The sequence below is a fragment of the Salvia splendens genome, chromosome 10, assembly GCF_004379255.2.
Source record: "Salvia splendens isolate huo1 chromosome 10, SspV2, whole genome shotgun sequence".
Lineage (NCBI taxonomy): Eukaryota > Viridiplantae > Streptophyta > Magnoliopsida > Lamiales > Lamiaceae > Salvia > Salvia splendens.
Genome location: NC_056041.1, coordinates 5,376,687 through 5,395,803, shown reverse-complemented (window position 1 = coordinate 5,395,803; position 19,117 = coordinate 5,376,687). Strand labels below are relative to the sequence as shown.

General features: G+C 39.1%; 2 protein-coding genes across 2 annotated transcripts; both read right to left on the bottom strand.

Moving 5' to 3' along the window:
• Positions 1-8,605: 8,605 nt before the first annotated feature.
• Positions 8,606-10,287, bottom strand: LOC121752967 (scarecrow-like protein 3). The gene has a single exon (XM_042148075.1). It carries the CDS (start codon positions 10,136-10,138, stop codon positions 8,819-8,821), a length of 1,320 nt encoding a protein of 439 aa, XP_042004009.1. The 5' UTR covers positions 10,139-10,287; the 3' UTR covers positions 8,606-8,818.
• A 3,048-nt stretch (positions 10,288-13,335) lies between these two features.
• Positions 13,336-17,258, bottom strand: LOC121750085 (phytochromobilin:ferredoxin oxidoreductase, chloroplastic). Its single transcript, XM_042144541.1, has 8 exons — positions 16,977-17,258; positions 16,344-16,463; positions 15,497-15,591; positions 14,941-15,034; positions 14,708-14,839; positions 14,502-14,606; positions 14,014-14,064; positions 13,336-13,923 (listed from the first exon to the last, which is right to left on the bottom strand). Exons 1-8 carry the CDS (start codon positions 17,085-17,087, stop codon positions 13,738-13,740), a joined length of 894 nt encoding a protein of 297 aa, XP_042000475.1. The 5' UTR covers positions 17,088-17,258; the 3' UTR covers positions 13,336-13,737.
• Positions 17,259-19,117: the final 1,859 nt, after the last annotated feature.

The window sequence follows — 19,117 nt, the reverse complement described above, 5'->3', positions numbered from 1 at the left end:
AATGAATGACGACGGACTGAGAGCCGAACTAGATCTCGCCGAAGAAAGAAGAGAATTGGCGTGCATAAAAGCAGCCAAGTATAAGGAGCAAGTAGCCCGGTATTATAACCAAAGGGTGAAAAAGCTTCAATTTCAAGTGGGAGATCTCGTCTTGAGAAACAACGAAGTAAGCCGAGCAGAAAAGCTGGGCAAACTCGAACCCACATGGGAGGGTCCGTATCGGGTGTCAGAAGTCCTCGGCAAAGGGTCTTATAAATTGACTCACATGTCAGGAGAACAAGTACCCCGAACATAGCACGTCTCCAACCTCAAGAAGTTCCACTTGTAAGAGACAAAGTCCGGTCAGTCTGTCTTGTGTCTAGTTCGGTCATAGGGGTACATGTTTTTATTTGTTTGTTTTTACTTGTACTTTTTACTTGTCGTTTTATAAAAAGTTTAAAGTTTTTTTTCTTTCGTCTTTTTCATTTTTTCCCTATGTGTTTTGTCTCTATGTGCTTGTCGTCTCTTACAAATGGTACCAAGGTATATCGTTCTTTAAAGACTGATCCCCTTTTTAGATCGATTATTAAAGACTATTGTGAGTCCAAGCTTCTAAGGAGGATATAAGACCACAATTCAGCTTAACAAGCAGTCCGTCTGAAACGAACTGCAATAAGCCAACGATTGTGAGTCCAAGCTTCCAAGGAGGATACAAGACCGCAATTCAGCTTAACAAGCACTTCGTCTGAAACGAACTGCAATAAGGGAAAGTCCGATCCACGCGATAAACCTCGCCGAATTAGGACGACCAAGTTCGGTCAAAGAAGTTTACCTCATAAGACCGGGGACGACCATGTCTGGTCAAAGAGGTTTACTGCATAAGACCACTTCGGTTAACGGGGAAAGTCCGATCCACGCGATAAAACTCGCCGAATTAGGACAAGGGAAAGTTCGATCCTGGCGACAAAAATCGCCAAATTAGAACACAAACCAAGTCTGGTCAAAGATGTTTATTTCATCAGACCAAAGACAAGTCCGGTCAAAGATGTTTATTTCATCAGACCAAAGACGAGTCCGGTCAAAGATGTTTATTTCATCAGACCAAAGACGAGTCCGGTCAAAGATGTTTATTTCATCAGACCAAAGACGAGTCCGGTCAAAGAAGTTTACTTCATAAGACCAAGGACCAAGTTCGGTCAAAGAAGTTTACTTCATAAGACCGAGGACAAGTACGATGAAATTTTTTCGCTAAGCTGTAAATACAGTGTTAGAAGCGAAAACAAAATTTCATTTTTCAAATCTTGTTCGGCATACAACTCAGCTACCCTACAAAATGGCGTTACGCTATTACAAAGGACTATTCTACTGTCCAGGGTTGCTGAAGTTAAGCCACCTATCTGCAAAATCCTCTGGAAGCCGAGTTCGGTTGTTCCGAGCAGATGAAGAATAAGCAGGTCGACGAGATGCTATCCTCGACCCAACGCCTCTTCCCCGAGCCCGAGAAGTCCTAACACCTCGGCGATGAAGAGTCTCTGCAATAATCATCTGCTGATCTTGCTCGCTCATAGTCACAACTCCTCGGCGAATTTCAGTCCGTCCCTGTCTTGACGATTCCGGTTGCTCCTGAGCCCGTTCTCGTCTTGACGTTTCCGGCTGTTCCGGAGTTCGTTGTTGACTGGAAGTAGGATTTTGAACAAGGGAACCAGAGGCTTGATCTGGAGTGCGAGCATCTGTTGGCACGACATGCCGAAGGAATCTTTCTATGGAGGGGCGCCGAGAAAGAACAATGTCGTACCGAGAAGCCCAGCGCCGTAATGATTTCACAACTTGTTGGCAAGCCGAGCTCTCCAGCGCATTGTTCCTCCGGAGTACATGATATTCCTCCCACAGTTCGTCAACTCGACTCTGAACATCTGATATGGTCAATCCCCCGCGCACACGGATGTAATCCTCGTACGCAGTCCTCTCAGCAACGGTCGTATTCAGCTCGGCCTCCAGATCCTTCTTATCGGACTCTAAGTCCTTATTATCGGCCTCCAGCTTCACTAAACGAGCCAGAAGCTCGTCATTCTTCGTCTGATCGGCTATAGCTCTTTTCTCAGCTTCGTCTAAAGCCGAAGAGTACAGCCGTTTCCAGTGAAGTATCTCCATCTCCTTGAGTACAAAGCAGCTATATTAGTTCGGCAGCTGTACCGAGCAGATAGTAAAATACAACAGGAATAAAGGCGAGTACGAAAAGCTATACGAAGACAAGTGTAGAGAATTTTTCATTCACAAGGAAAATTTTTACACTAGGAGGGCTTCAAGGCCATTTTACAAGGAAGAAACTAGACTAAGAGAAGGGAGACGAAATCATACTCCAACAGCTTCGTCTCCGGCTCCTTGGTCTGGTTCAGCTTCTTTCTCCTGAGCTACCTCAGCCTCGGCCTCGCCTCCTGCCGGCCTCGCCTCCGCCTCCTGATCGGCTTCCTTCTCCGGATGCCCGGCCCGCTCGACTTCGGCCTCCAGCTCCAGCAGCTCGGCCTCACCCTCTCCGTTGTAAGTCGAAGCGGGTGAAACGGGTCCCACGGAGGCAAAGATAGCCTCCAGGTTCTCGTCCCGATCAGCTCGACAACTCCGGACTCGGTCTGCAGAAAGCAGGACCGAGGATGAAGCGAGCTCCTCCAGGAGCGGCAGATTCTGGAGCCGAGCTGCTATCTCTCGGCTGTACAGAGGCAGCACGACGTCGGCCCCCTGCTCGCCCTTATCGGCAATTAGCCTTACCAGGCTACCGACAAAGGCAGAGAACTGGCTGCTCAAAAAGAGTTTCTCCGTGTAAACACGGAGAGCCTCCCCTTGGGCAACCACGGCAGCAGCATCGCTCCGCTTCGTCTGCTCTCGCTGGATGACGAGCTGGTTTTTGGCAAACTGAGCTTCATCCTGGGCCGAAATCCTAGCAGCTCTGGCCTTCTCAAAGTTAGCCTCAGCCTGTTCGGCCCGATGACAAGCAGCCGCCAGCTTCCTCTGCATCTCGGCATAGTCATTGGACGCTTTGGAGAGTTCGACGGCGACGAGCTTGGAGAGCATATCGTTCCTCTGAAAATGAATAAAGAAAAAAGTCAACAAAGGGGCCACAAAAAATACAGGAAAAAAGCAAGGCCAGAAAATCAAGAAGAGAATTCACCTCGGCGAAGTCCGTGGGCCATAAAAACGGCTCACAGATATGTTCCGAAGGAGGCGCCAAGACCACGTCTTTCTCTGGCGCTCTCGGGGGCTTCTGGGCCTTCCCCCTCCCCTTTGCCGAAGTCGACTCCGGCTTCTTCGGATCCGAAGAGGTTTTTTGCCTTTTCGGAGTCCTCTCGGCATCAGACGCCGAGCTGGTGGTTTTCGGCCTCTCCGGCTCCTTGGACTCCGAAGATTTGCGGCTAGCCTTACTCAGCATGTACACTGCCAAAAAGCAAGAAAGCAAAGTCAGATTTTCTTCGTTAAAGCAGTAGAGCATAAAAAAGAGAAATCCTCACCCTCGGCCTCTTCGTCCGAAGACGAGATGTCGAACACGACGTCGCCCTTGACGAGCTCAGACTCCGTGTATTGTTTCCTAACTATGGGAATCTTGTTGAGCTCGCCATCGAGCTCGTCCAACGGTTCAGGCCGAGGGTGACGGATAACGGACTCCGACCCTCTCCAGGGAAAACTAGGAGCCGCGGTCCTATCATAGTAGAAGAAGCGATTTTGCCACTTCGGCCACTTCGTTTTACAAAAGGCTCTAAAGGGCTGTAAAGGGATCAAGTAAAACCAAGACCCCTTCCTCTTAAATTGAAAGAATTTAAGGATCGCCTTCAAAGACAAATCCCTTCCTAACCTACGGAGTTCGGCAGCGAAGGCCGACAAGTGCCTCCAAGAGTTCGGAGTCACTTGGCCTAAAGGAAGCTGAAAAAAATCTAGTAAATCTATAAAGGCAGAAGGGAGGGGGAAACGAAGCCCGCATTCTAAGCAGGCCTCGTACACGGTGGCGTACCCCTCCGGCGGGGAGTCAGCCCTATGATCACCGTCAGGTACCACCGCCTTCCCCCCAGGAAAAAAGTATTTTTCGGGTAGGGATATCACAGTATCCTTACTCAAAATACTAGGGAAATACTCTACGGTCTTCTCCCCGGACTCTTTCCGGCCAGAAGACCCCTTATCCCCTTTCCTACCGCTACCCGACTCCGAAGAAGAAGAAGACATTTTTCTTACTTTTTGAAGATGAAGAAAGTCTGAAGAAGCTCTTGAAAGCGGAAGAAAATTTCTCGAAAAAGAGAGAGTATAGAAGACGCAACAGCAAAAGTGTTCAAATGAGGAAAAAGGAGCATACTTATCAGATTCGGGAAAGATTTCGAGATCGTTGCGCCGTTTCGAATCCCACCTTTTCAGGATTCAACGGCCGGATTTTACTGTCGCATTTAATGCAGGCACGCGCAAGGCACGTCCCCTGACGTCAGCCTCCCCCTTACCATTATCCAGAATGCCGAAGTGACTCACCTCGCCGAAGTGATTCACTTCGCTTTTCGGGGGGGGTAGTGATGGGGTACGAACTAAACCCTAATGGCAAGCCCAATAACAGTGACGGCCCATCAGCCCAGAGCCCAAGAAAGAGTATCTGTTCGGCACCAAAGAGTTCGGCACGACCAAAGAGTTCGGACTCAGCCTACAGCTCGGTAAAAGCCGACCAGTCAAGCTCTCCTCTCAGATCGGCAAGAGCTGATCGGTAAAGTCCAGCAGTTCGGTCTCAGCATTCGACCGAACTAGGAGTTAGTGGACTCATGAAAGGCCTCCACGACCTCCGCTATACCCACGATCTATTTAGTGGTATGAAGCAGTTATTGAGCATTTATTGCTCACCCACGATCTTGTTAGTGGGGCTGCAAACCACGATCTTAGTTCAATGTATAAATAGAACTTAGATCAGATAGAAAAGGGTTAAGCTCTCTAGAGATAAAATAGCATATAGCAAGTCTGTGTTGTAAGCTGTAATCCCAGATCAAGCAATACAATCTTGCCCTCCCTTCTTCCCGTGGACGTAGATTTACTTCAGTAAATCGAACCACGTAAATTCTGTGTCATAATCTTCATTCTCTACCAGCATTTATTAACGTCAATAATTCGCGGATTCATCAGTATCTAAATAAATGAATTAATTACTGGTGCTCAAACTCAAAACTCAAAACAACACAACAAATGTAGTACTTGAAAATCAAATGAGTTCAATCACTAAACTCGAATTGCAGAAAAATTTTGAGAGAATACTAAAGAGGTGAAGAAGTGTTTTGAGTTATGGTATAGTGCTGCTGATAGTGTGTGGCTATTTATAGTAGTTCGATTATGGCAATTTACAACACTCGATGCGCATGGTACCACCACCTCTTTTTTCAATTTTAAACCGGGTTGACAGATACGAATCCGTCTGTATGCTTTGTTTTCTCAGGGAATCATTAATAATAGTAGGAGTAATTCTTTTTTGTGTTAATAAATATATTTTATCAATAAATTAAAATTATGCTTTTTCGTCACAATTGTATGCCTTTTTTGCCAATTTATTTATTTTTTCCTTTTTACAGTAGTTAATTTTCTTTATAATATTGATTTTTCAAATTTTCAACTCTTGATTTTATTTTCAACGGACGATTGTATTTCTTGGATTTTTACACCTTTTGATTTGCCTTTTTTGGTATATTGATTTAATTTTAATCTCCATGTATCATTTTTAGATAAGAACGCAGTTAATGACCAGTGGAGTGCCTGAGAATATTAGCATATTCAAAACTGGCACTGATATATTTGAATGGAAAGTGTTACAATATAAATTAAATAAAAATTAATATGATTAAAATTCACAATAAGTGTCTTCTAATTTTCTTCATTTAGTGTATATTTGAATTTAAATAAGTTGTGGGGGTTGATCCAATTTTTATATTGAAAGAACAAATTTAATTTTAGTCAGTTTTTATTTTGAAAATAGGTTCCTTTTTATTCTGTTTTTTTTCTTTTTCTTGCATTTTTTCGAGTTGTAACTGAAATTTTAAGTATCTATTGGGAATCAAAGTCATATTCAGGGCTATACCCCTGGCTTTTTCACCTATTGAAATTTCATCTTTTTCTTTGCTTTAAATTTACTAGCGTAACTGACAGGTAAGTTCATGCATGAGTTTGAAGACTTTTTTAGAAATAAAACTTTAATTTGCCTTTTATGGTATATATATTTAATTTTAATCTCCATTCGTCATATTGAGATAAGGACGTAGTTAACGCACAATTGGAATACATGAGAATATTAGCATATTCAGAATTGGCATTGATATTTTTCAATTGAAAGTGTTACAAATAAATAAAAATATGATTAAAATTCACAGGTTACACATTGATTCATTCATTATGTTTTAACTTTGGCAGTTTTGATTATATCAAAATTTTTGTGTGTACTAATAATTCGAATAAACAATATATATTCAGACAAGAAAGGTAAATGAGATTTACATTGAAATCAATGTCAAGTCAAATTTGTTACTCCACTATTTAAGAAACGTTTTAATAAACGAGATGTTGGAATTGGTTGAACAATCACTTAAAAATAGTGTTATGAAAATAATAATCGTATTTATTTTTAATTAAAGCTAAGTGATTATTACACTGTCATTATTAAAAGCTGCATAGCGTGGGCCGAATCCCAAAAACTTCCAAAATGGGTCGCATTAATATCCATCAATGTTGGCCCAATGTTATTGTGTATTTTGAATTAGGCCCAATTTCAGCTACATAAATCTTGAGTTAGATACACAATTAAGGTATTCGAAAAATTAGAAATTTGAGTTAATGGGCTACACTACTGATTTATTTGTGACAAGTTTATTACTAGTATAGCCCAGTACTTAATAAAATTATAAGCATTTTTTACATAGGACAGGCCATACAAACATTTTTTTTATTATTTTACAATGACATATGTGGTTTCTATTCTATTTGATTTTTTTATTTTTTGAATGCGAGCCATCAGTTCAGTAAAGCAACAAAAAAATATTAAAAAAATATAACCAACAAAAATAAAATAAAATTTCTAAAGAAACACTACACAATACTAGTTTTCACACTAAAACTAATTCAAAACACAATACAGTCAAATGATTTAATAGCACTATTAATAAAATATTAGTTATAAAAAAATATTTGAAATAGTCTTAGTAAATAATGAAACTCACATTCGTAATACTGTTATATAAGTGAAAAACTTCCGAAATACTAGTATAAAAATACTTTTTTTTAGAGATGGAGACTGAATCATATTAAAGTACATGAACAAGAGGCACCTCTACCATATTGTACCATACTCAAATGGGCAAATGGCTAAAAAGGCCCGATCATATTCTAGTCTATCCCGCAATTTTCAAAATTGGCCAAGTATATGGAGTGTAATTTTGATATTTTTTTCAATTATCTCATAGCGAAAAATTTTATCATGTTAGACATCTGAATTTATTAACGTTATGCGTACATATATTAAAGTTGACTAAATGTATTAAATGACGTCGTTTGAATAGCCGAATGTTTTGTTCGCATGATATTTTTCATTTATCAAAATCATAAATAATTTCCCTCAGCTTGAGAAAAATTGTCAAAGTTGTGATATAATTGGTGATTTTCAAAAGTTACGAAATAAACCAGAATTTGATCAAACTTCATGATTTTTTACTCTATTTTTTCACAACAAATTCTTTCGCATGGAATTTATGATTGTAGCTTCATTTCTAAACGTGGATCTGTAACATAATACTTATTTCCCTATTCAAACTTAGGAAATTAGAAATCTCTTTGAAATCATAGTAAAGGGAAAAGGCGAAGAATATGCCAAAAATATGATACTATTGAGATGTCATAAAGATAAATTGCAGAGGTAGAAGATAAGAGTTTGATAAATCCCTACTGTGTATTGTTGATAGATCGGGAACAAAAGGGCGACATACCTTTTGTTTTCATCTAGTAGTGGTCGTCGTCAAATATATCATTACTTTTCTTTTCCATTTTATTCATTGGATTGGACTTTATATTTTCGGCATATTGTACGAACCCATATGGAGTTTTAGGAAAATCATATTCATTATAAATTTATAATTGTTTTCTTTTGTTCTATCATTATTAGTATACTAGTAATACTACTTAATAGTTCACATTTTATTTTACCATTCTACTTTGCCCTTCTAAATATACCGATAAAGAGATCGATGTCCATGATAAATAATTAATTGTGACAAAAAGCATAATGAAATCTATGAAATCGAAAGCCTTGTCTCAATCGATTTGGAGGTATTCATATTCGAATCAAAACATAACAATTTTCTACCTTAGATTCAAATGTGAGTAACATTATATTTTGACCCATCATCACACGCCTCATGCGTTATTCAATCTGAAATTTTTTTAGTATGAAAAAATTGACAAAAGTATTAAGCTTTTTATTGTTAACATTAATCACTAGTATTTGACTATATTCAAAGTTGGGAACAAAAGTTAGTAGTATTTGCCAAAATTTAATCTTGCAATCGTAACCTATTACAGACGAAAACAAAATTAAAACCAACAATTTACCCTGAGATTCTTGAAAAATTGAAGAAATTCGTTTTCTCCCAATACTTCACATTTCATAAGAGGTTAATCTACCATAACACAGAAACTGCAGAATTGAGTTCAATCTACGAACATTGATCTAAACAAATAACTCAAATCACAATCAAACCATGCTAACACTATGCACATACAACAAAGTGATCAACTTCTCCTCCACAAATGATTAAATAGCGAAGAAGAATCAAACCCAACCTAAAAAATCTTTTCACCTCCTAAATCTCCAAGCCGAAACAGAGTAGATTGGCCGATCTTGCCAACAAATCACCACACTCCCGTTCTCATCTCTAATCTTGTATCCATCACACTTGTATCCCTGCAGCAGCCTCTTCGCCTGCAGCATCGCGTAGTAGCTTAATGGCACGCCCGCGAACCCGGCCCCCTCGAGCTTCTGGCTCCATTTCTCGAGCTTCTCGTGCCTCTCCCGCCTCTCCGTCCCCTCACACGCGATGATGTTCTTGATCTCCTCGCCCAACACCATCTTCTCCATCCTCTGCCTCTCCAACGAAGCTCGTGGCAGAGTTGACTCCATGCAGTCGAACAACGCAGCGTAGAAGTGGAGAGACTCCGAGAGTCTCTCCATCAGGTATCTCCCGTTGTGGTCGGATTCGTGCTCGGTCACCACCATGATTTTCGGGGAAAGCCCCCATATCGCGTTGAGGAAGCTCTCCACGCCCGGGGATTGGGGCGAGGAGAGCGGTGACGACGAGGAGCCTGAGTCATTGCTCGGGCTCCTCCCACCACGGGGATCGTCTTCACACGCTAGATGCGTGTGAAGATGCATAACTGAAATAACCGCCAAGGCCTCCCCTGTTTTCACACGGAGTTTCTCAAAATCAAGCTTCTCAGCCTTCATATCAATCAAAATAGGGTTGAATTGGAACGGAATGTCTAAACTCTCGGCCGTATCGCTCAGTGCGTGCGCCATCTGATCCAGCACCTCCCTCCGGTGGTGCACCGCCGTGATCCGGAGATGCGGCGGCCCCTCCGGCCGGGCGCTGAGGTCCTGGATCAGCGCGCGCCACTGAACCGGCTCGGCAGCATTGAGATCGATCAGATGGACAACCTTCTCCCCTTCCATTGCCTCGACGATCGCCTGATTGTTGATCACGGAAGCGACCTTCATAAACGGAAGCAGGTCGAAGAACATCCGCCTTATCGCGATCTCCTCCGCCGCCGTGGCCGGAACCCTAGTCGAATTGAAGGCCTTGTACACGCCGGGCCAGGATCGCAGGATCCGGTCGGCGAGGGCTTCGGAGAAGTAGGCGGCGATGCGCTGCATCGTGTCGCCTTGCGGCGAGGCGAGGCCGGAGATTTGATCGAGGGCGATGTTCGCGCTCTCGAGGTTGCCGGCGGCGACGAGGTTGGAGCAGTTGAGGAGTAGATGGATCAGATACAATCCTCTCTCTTCCGGTTTCAGCTCCTTCAGCCATGGATGTGGCGCCGTCGGAGGTGGCGACAGCGACGTCATCGGAAAATTTTGCAGCGGCGACGAAGTCACGGATGATGATCCGTCCTCTTGAAACATTTGTGCGGAATCAGGGATTTGTGTGACTGATTTTGGTGCGGAGTGAAAGAGAAATTCGATCGAATTGCAAATTATAGCAGCAATTGAAAGAGGTTTAAAGCTAAATACTTCTAGAGAGAGAGGGAATTGATGTGAGGAAAGTGGTTTATTGTGGAAGAAGGAATAAGGATTTTGTCATTTTTCTATCTTATATGGAGAAGAAAATAGGAGTCTCATTTTTTTCGTGTAGTGTGGAGCGGGCCACTCAAGTTGGGAGTCCGACCCGAAAAAAACAACGGGTACCCGAATCCAAGAAAGCGTCGAAATCCAACCCCAAAAATTGCATACTCAAAACGGAAAATCCGATTCATATAATTTCAAAATTTTCCAGCTTATATATTGATTGCAGGACATTTTAAGAAATTTGACTAAGCACTAATTAGTACTAGTATAATAGTATTACATGTCTACTTGTTTTGTTTTCATCTAATTGTAATGTTTTAAGTTATTTGACTAATCACTAATTAGTATTCATTCCATGTCTACTTATTTTGTTTTAATCTAATTGTAAAGTTCAAATTCCAAAATACCAAATGCAAAATAATGGAACACAAAACTCAAAGCTTATGCATGAGGTTGGTGGGCTTGATAGTCGGTATAGTAGGAATGAGCAAAATATCTTTATTCTTAATTAAATTGAAATTTAAAATTTGATTATATTTTTTTTAATTTTTTATTGTGGTTGGATATTTTAAATTGAAATAATCCAAAATTATAAATATACGTAGTTGTATAATAAAAATATATTATAATTATAAACTTAAACATTTGTGTTGAACTATTCTAATATTTGGTACTTCTATTAGATTTTTGGATTATGGTATTAGATTTTTTTAGATTTGGATCGAATTTCGGATTCAGGTTTTTGGACCATATTAGATTGGGCAAAATTACGATCTAAACTATAAATCTCACACATAGAACATCGGGCGGAGATGGCGACTCAGCAGGCTCGAGCTCGGCGAAGACGTGGCCGAGGGAAAATGGGAATGGAGTGGAGTATGTGCCTTTGAAGAGAGACGGGAAATGGAAGAAATGCAATATTGTCAAAACTTAGAGACCAATGGAAATCACAAGCCCGACACTCAAAGTCTGAACCTTGTTAATTAAACCTTTATCAGCGAAAAATATGGAGAAAAAAACTATACATAATAAAAGGATGGGATATTGAGATATTAGAAGGTTCACCTTTCACATGTACAATTAAACTTTAGAATATACCACACTTAGAACTAATCTTATCATGAAATTTAATTGCCTTAACGTGATCATCTCTCTCTCTTTTGTTGGGCCATGGGTGATTGTCGCCTTGACATAAGGTGGTGGATAGAGAATCAAGGGTTGTCTAAAAAGTGTATAATATGCTACAAACTTCACTAAAGTCCAAATATGCTCCAACAAAGCCAAACAATGTGTCGTCAATTTTGTTCCAAACACTGGTTTTGTAATCTTCTGCACTTCCAAATACTTTTAATTTGTATATGAAAAAAGAGGAAGTGGTTAAGGAAGGAACAATCCAAAAGCAACACATCACAATTTCCATTACTTCAAGATTTGGTGCCCTTCTCCAAATCTTGTTGAATAGTCATCTCTCCACTATCCTTCAAAATAGCAACACCACAAACTTCTTCCTTTTTGTTTCTTCGTTAATGTACAAATTGGAAATTTACTCTTGTTTTTGTTTCAATAGTGGACCCAACTAAACTTTTGCTCCTGGATAATTTATAATTATATATATATATGGTTAAGTTACACGAATATCTTATTTTTATGTGAAATGTAACTTAATATCGTATCCAAGGATCAAGTTAGCTTTCCAAATTCAATGATTAAAATTCATTCATATAAATACATATTAATATACTTATATCGATGATGCACAATAAGACGAGACTAACCACTAAGGTCATTCACAACCCATATCTCTTGCCACGCCACAGCTCCCTGTCATGTTATCATTCCCTTCATTTTATGCGTGAGGCCACAATTCCCACAGCGGAGCGCTCCTCGCCACGCCCCTCCCCACACCCTCACACTAATTTACATTATTCATTCTAAATACATACTATAATAGTAATAATTATTATTATTATTATTATTACTCCTTATTTATTGCTATATGTAATAAATTTATTTATTACAAATAATGAATCAATTTTATTTCTAATAACTAATCTCATTACATACTTAATTATTCACATTAATCATTATTCAATTCTAATAATCATCAATTTTATGCATTAAATATTCATCAATTAAAGAATATATGGACAATTCACACATAAAAATGTAGAAAATATGGAATAATTAATTATTGCCAATTTTCATGCATGTAAAATTAATTATTTCCAATCACTGATTATGAATATATATTTAGAATTTAGAGTGAACTTCAAAATTGTTGTAGGAAAAATGAGGTTTGCATGTTTTAAGTCTCCGAATTAAAAAAAAATCACCACAAGTCTGAAAATTATTAATCGCAATTAAGGTCTTTCTCCACTTATTTTTTTTGTCATTTCACCCCTGAAATCCTTCAGGGCATACTTTATCTAATTTGTTTTGATATTTTAGGAATCCAAATTTAACATTATATCTAACAATGCAAGCTTATGGAGATATTAATATAAATATTAATTTGCAAACTGAAATAGTAAGTTAAAATTAATCATTTTTTCTCCTCTAGAAAATATTTTTAACTTTGAACTCTAAATCATTTTTTCACAAAATATATAAAATAATTTTATAATCCATGTACAAAAATCAAAACAAGTATACGCTATATATATACACACAAAAAATATAATATAGAAACATCGAGTATTTTTAGGATATGTCATAACTACCTTACATACGATTAACTATCATAACATTTTTCTAATTAAATTAATTAAACAAAATTCCAAGTGGCAAGATTTAAAATAATTATATCAACTAATTTAATGGATAGTAATTAATCTTAATTATAATTCACATGTTGCTTGCTATTTGAATAAATATCTACACTATTTTACTTTTTCCTAATATATTATATAATCATATTGGTTGCACGACTATATAATAGGAGGACTATAGGAATACATATTATATCCACATTTTTCACTTTTATCAAATAACATGACATAGGTTACACGTGCAAAGAACGCCATTTCTGCCAAGTCTTGCAGAAAAGAGAATAACATACTCCAAAGTGAGAGCTTTTACATATCTTCCCATAAAATTCCAACATTATACACTTCATAATAAGACCACCAAGATAACTCTTGCTCTATTGATATTACAAAAATGTGGCATGATCATCTCTATGAAGATAGGTAAATGATTAGATTAAGTCATACACGAGCCGTGAACGCATTTATCATGCAGAAAAAACGTGGAAGACGAGGCTGATCTACACAAGTAGGAGAGGAGAGGAGAGGAGAGGAGAAAACAAAGTGCAGCTCAGTTGGTAAGATGTCTTGAGGGTTCAAGTCACGACTCACCACGGAGGGGGAAATGGAGAACCGTTATTGGTCCTCCTTTATATACAAGGAAGCTAAAAGTAGTGTGATACGGAATGCTCACTAGCTTAAACTGTCACCAATGAACTCACCTTGTGTATCCCATGGTCGACTCTGAAATGATTTCCCGATCATACTGCGTTTCTGATTTACAGTTCCATCATCACATTTGTACTCGGGGAAGTAATCAATGAATTTTCTGCTACCCAGTTCATCAACTCCAGAGAAGAGGAAACTCTTAATTATTTCCTAATAGAAAAATCGAAGGGTGAACTAGACGGACAAATTTCATCATGTGAAAAGATGAAGTGTAATGAAGCTTAGCCACGAGATATTTACCTTTGCATGAGTCTCTCCAACTAATTTTCTCAGAACTTGATGGCCGGGATCCTGTATGTGCAAGTTTTCAATTTTTCATCACAAACTTTCAAAGTCGAAAAGGCTCGGCTTGCAGTGTTATGAGTTCTTCGACAAGTACACAACATTGATCTTAGAGGCTTAAACTCAATTAAAGACGCCATATTCCCTATCGCATGTACTAGAAATATTCAAGCTAAAAGAGAACGCCTTGCATTTGGGTTTTTGGATTGTTGACAAGAAATTCAAATCATGACAAACAAGATCACTCTTCTTTTACCAGGATTATCTTAACATGGATGACACAGAATTAATGTATACGAAACTTTAAAGATTCATGATTTACTTTCATCTGTGATGTAGTTTATCTATGAAGATGAATCTGCAAACTGGTCCATCACGATCACACACTCAGTTTTTCCGAGCCCAGATAATGTGGAAGTAAAGGAACAGAAAACAGCTTGACCTACCTTTTCAGCTCTCCAAGTGAGATACTTGTGTTGTGCTTCGAGATTGACCATAATCCGAGAAGCATCAGTTTCCCCCGATGCGCGGTCCATCAGTTCAAGCCATGACTGCAGATAAAAGGTCAGAGGGCAACACAAATGCAGGTCTGAGGTTGTCTCATTTACAGTCATAAGAAAAGAAAAGAATTATTTGCATCTACAAAACCTACCTTGAGATAATCCACGAAAGCAGAATATAACAGATGATGCTTTTGCTCGCTAGCAGGGAACTTGGTCCATATTACAATTGGTGAGAAGAATTTCATGGATTCGGCAGTAATCCTTCCTCCCCACGGTAATAGCTGCATGATATCCAGGTCAAATCACCATTTACGTAGTTTTAGACGATGATAAGCATGTCTCTGGAGATACATTTTGTGCTGAAAGTACTAACTCTGTTTACCTCTCCATACTTGAGGCCAAGAGGAATCAAGTGTGTATAATACTTTTTCTTGTAATCATGTTGACTAATGACGTCGTGCAATGGATTGAGGTCCCTGAAAATGTCACGAAATTATTGCTTAGCAACCAAAAGTTAAATGATCAAAACCCCAGAATGATGATAGAAAATGAAATTAATACATTTTACTTGATTCTTCTAATGAAGGTTATGTAATGGTTCGAAGCATATTGTGCTAATCCTATAACAGCACACTAATACTGAGCAGATTTCAAGTTAAGAAATTAGATATTTCCTCGAAGTTTTATCTATTTTCTTATGCGATTTGTTTAAGTCAGTAGCAATTTTATCTTTCTACTACTAGTCCACAGTACAAGATTCAACAAATTTTCATGATTTAGCTAATCATAAAAAGGAGGAAGCGATGGAAAGAAAATCCATATATGCTTTGCGACTATACTGTTCAAATATATGTAGCTTATAAGTACCCATTTCATTTCACAAACCGGATAAAGGAAATGCAACTTTGTTCATTTAGAAGGGAAAGAAGGTGGCATACAATACAACTATGTTGATGGCTGAAGTTGTAAAGAAGTTGGCACAAAAGATAGGTAGATCAAATTCTGCTCTCGGAAAGATGGCAAAATCCAAAACCTGCACGTAGTGAATGTGAACAGGAGTTAGTTTAATGGGAGCAAGAAAGAGCACCCTTACCACTATGGATGCTAGATGATTAACAAAACTGATTCATCAGGTTTCCATCACAAATCTTGTATTTTCAGCAAAATGTTGGTTTCAGTGACACAATGCGTAATTAGTAAAAAGTTAGATGTGCAAGATGCAGAGAGATAATAGTAGAAATAGCGACAAAGTGAAGAGCGAAGGAAAGCAATCTTAAACAGCTAGTATATATAAGACCAGAAAAAAGGACCAAAAAAATAAGGACAGACAATTGATATGATCGAAGTGGAGTAAGGGATGTACTGAGAGCTTTATGTTATATAGTAACTGAATCACATCAAATCAGTAGTAAGAAACACAATCGGGATCTAAATATGAAAACAGGTATAGTGGAACACTTGAGAAATTAGAGAACAGATCCTATTTATTAGTTACGATACTCGTTGTTATCTAGAACCAAGACTGTTTGCCTATGTTAACCACTCGCAACTTCCTAGCAAAGAGCAAGAAAACTTAAACTGAAAGCTCATAACAAAAAATCACAATTTGCTGGCGTAAATACAATGAAACGAAAACATGATGTAAATGTATAAATGAGATATCACAACCCGCATTCCAATAGGATTTCTATATATCTACTGGTGTTGATAAGTTTGTTGGTCGTGAATAGCGAAAAGCACCATATGCTTACACGAGAGACTTCATGTTTCAAGCATAATACTAACCTGCATTCCATCACTCCCTTCTATGGACAAACTTCGAAGTAGCCTAATCTTTGGTGATTCGAAAGACTGCACTTGGAGTTGTGTTCTCCCATCCATGGCAGACAAGCTACGAAATCTTTCCTGCAGGAGATTGGTGCATGATATGAGTGCAACTGCCGTACATGTGTGCTCTATGTAAAGTGCTCAAAACAATTTCACATGCTCAAATTTCCTACAAACGTGCTTAATGAACTGATGAATTCTGAACTTGTTCGACCGTTATTCTTCAAGCACTCAATCCTATATTTAGGGCGAGCACGACCGAACAAAAACAAAGATCTTCGCAACTATGTTTAGTAAGTCTATCATCACTCAAAGTAGACATCTCCGAAAAGCAGCACCTTAGCCACAAGAAGTCCCCAAATTTTGATACATAACCTCCACAAAAATCACACACTCTAGCAAAACTCACACATATAAATCCAATCCAAACCACACACACACACACACACACCATGCTTGAATGTGAAGCGCAGAAGCTAAAGTCCTAATCTTACTTCAAACCAGCAAAAAACAAATTAAAAATTCAATTTTTTTCATAAACCCCCATACCCAATAAGAATCACAAGCACCACAATAAGTGGAAACAGTTACCTGCAATGCAGAGGGGGCTAGGTGGGTGTGTTTTCTGGTTTCTTCCAAAGCGAATTGCACATATTTCTGGTAAGTGAGAGAAGAAGTTGCTTCAGCCATTGCTGGCCTCATCCTAGCGCTGACAGTTAACCATTTTCTGCTGCCGATATTCGTGGGAAATGAATTTGTAGGTTGAAATTAGGGATTATTGCTGACAGTTGAGATCATTCTGAATGAGGAAAGACTTTACGGGGTTGATACCATTTGATGAAGATGCAATGGAGTTTAACTTTCTTGTTTGGGGAAGTATAGATTAACTGTACGTAAAGAATCTATCAAAAAGCGGAACCGCGACTTGTCTGTTTTGGAGAGGGCAATGCGACTTCAGCATAAAAGCACAAGCACTTTTGGTAGTACTTCATTAGAATCTAACGAAATCCAAAATATTTGATTTTTAAGACAAGACCCTTATTTTCTCATTTAAAAGCATAATAATGAAGTTCGAAAATAACATAATTTAAATCATAGTTGATGTATTTGTTTTGGTCTTGTATATATAAAAAATTTAACATAATAATATAAATGCTTAAATATAAAAGAAAATGAAAACTGAGTTGTGATGCGGTTTCCCGCTCCTTAATGCAGTCGCTGCCAAGGTCGGCCCTCAATTGACACTCAATCTTACACCTTGTTGGGTATGTCTCTACCAATGCTACGAGACTAGAGCGCACTGCCATTTTTCGCAGTTTAATCGCATCTAACATAGGTGTTCTTACAAATATAACTTGAAGTTTTGTTCTTGTACAATGAATGATAATACCTGGTCATTGGCAATGACCCGGTGAAGAGAATATATGCGAAGGTTCTTGAACATGGTTCGGACCAAATGAAGCATGAATCCAATGGGTTCAGTCAAACAACATAACGAGTCTAAGGGCTAAATCAAGTTGAAAGAAATTGACGGTATATGCAACATAGTAAACGCTATTACTAGATGTAAGATCGATGTTCTAAAAGTTGAGATAAGATAAATTTTGAGACTTCTTTATCGCATTGCGGAAAAAGATTGAAGACGAATATTTTCCGACACCGAGACAAATATTTGAAGGAGAAGACATATAAAGAACATGCACTTTATCAATGCATAATGGTTGCCCTGAGAGCATCCACAGTGGGACGGATGTCCCGGCGGACATCCCGACCGACTTCCCAAAAACATCTTCTGTCACGTCATAAGGACATCCCACTGCACAATGGCAGACATCCGGACGGACATCCACAATAATAAAAATTCACAAATTCACCAAATTAAACAATTTACAGAATTAAAATTTCGACATGAATACGAAAGGAGAAAGTGCAATGATAATTTCATTAAATAAAAAAAATAAAAAGTACATCTCAACCAAAAAAAGTCTAAACAAATTACATTATAAATATCAACGACGACCCCTCCACGTCCATAGCTCATCAATTATATCGTTATGGAGTCGAATATGGGCTTGTCGTTGGCGCATATCGGCAAATGCACGGACTCGATCGGCCTCGTCATGGGGTATCTGTTGGTTCTAGTGATTACAAGATAACAAAAGCCGGGCGAAATACAACCCAAAAGAAGGAATACAAGAAACGAAACTGAACTGAATTACAATGAAACAAATAAACCGTGAATGTTTAGCCGAGTCGAGGAGGCCTCTTCCCGCAAGACGAGATACGCCCCGGTAGTGCTCTTCGGTTTGGCGTGTCGTCCCCAAAGGTAAAACGGCTACGTCTCTATTGATGCAGCACCGCAATCAGTAGAGCTCCGGCGAACTGGATGGAGGAGAGGGCAGAGCTTCGACAGAAGGACAATGCAGAGAGGGAGAGAGCTTATGATGCAGAGAATGCTTGGAATTGTGTGTACTAATGCAGTGGTATGGCTAGCCTATTTATAGGCCAAGCCACCATGCAGGGTCAACCGAGCCATGAAGGCTCATCATGGCAGACGTGTACTAATGCGTGTGGATTTCTCACGTGGCAGACGTGACTGTGCCTCGCTTGACGACGTGTCAAGCCACTTGGATTGCTGACTCGGCGGTGGTCCAAAAAGAAAAGTTTGGGCCAAGCCCCAAGCCCAAAGACCACCCAAAGACCAATTGCCAAAGACCAATTGCCAAGTCCAA

What these genes read in the sequence shown, in the direction of transcription:
- LOC121752967 (XM_042148075.1), bottom strand. Translation starts at nt 10,138, where the DNA reads ATGTTTCAAGAGGACGGATCATCATCCGTGACTTCGTCGCCGCTGCAA.
- LOC121750085 (XM_042144541.1), bottom strand. Translation starts at nt 17,087, where the DNA reads ATGAGGCCAGCAATGGCTGAAGCAACTTCTTCTCTCACTTACCAGAAA. An exon ending in AAGGGAGTGATGGAATGCAG is followed by an intron (nt 15,592 to 16,343) that starts GTTAGTATTATG and finishes CACTACGTGCAG; the next exon opens with GTTTTGGATTTTGCCATCTT. An exon ending in CTTTCGTGGATTATCTCAAG is followed by an intron (nt 14,607 to 14,707) that starts GTAGGTTTTGTA and finishes TTTTATCTGCAG; the next exon opens with TCATGGCTTGAACTGATGGA.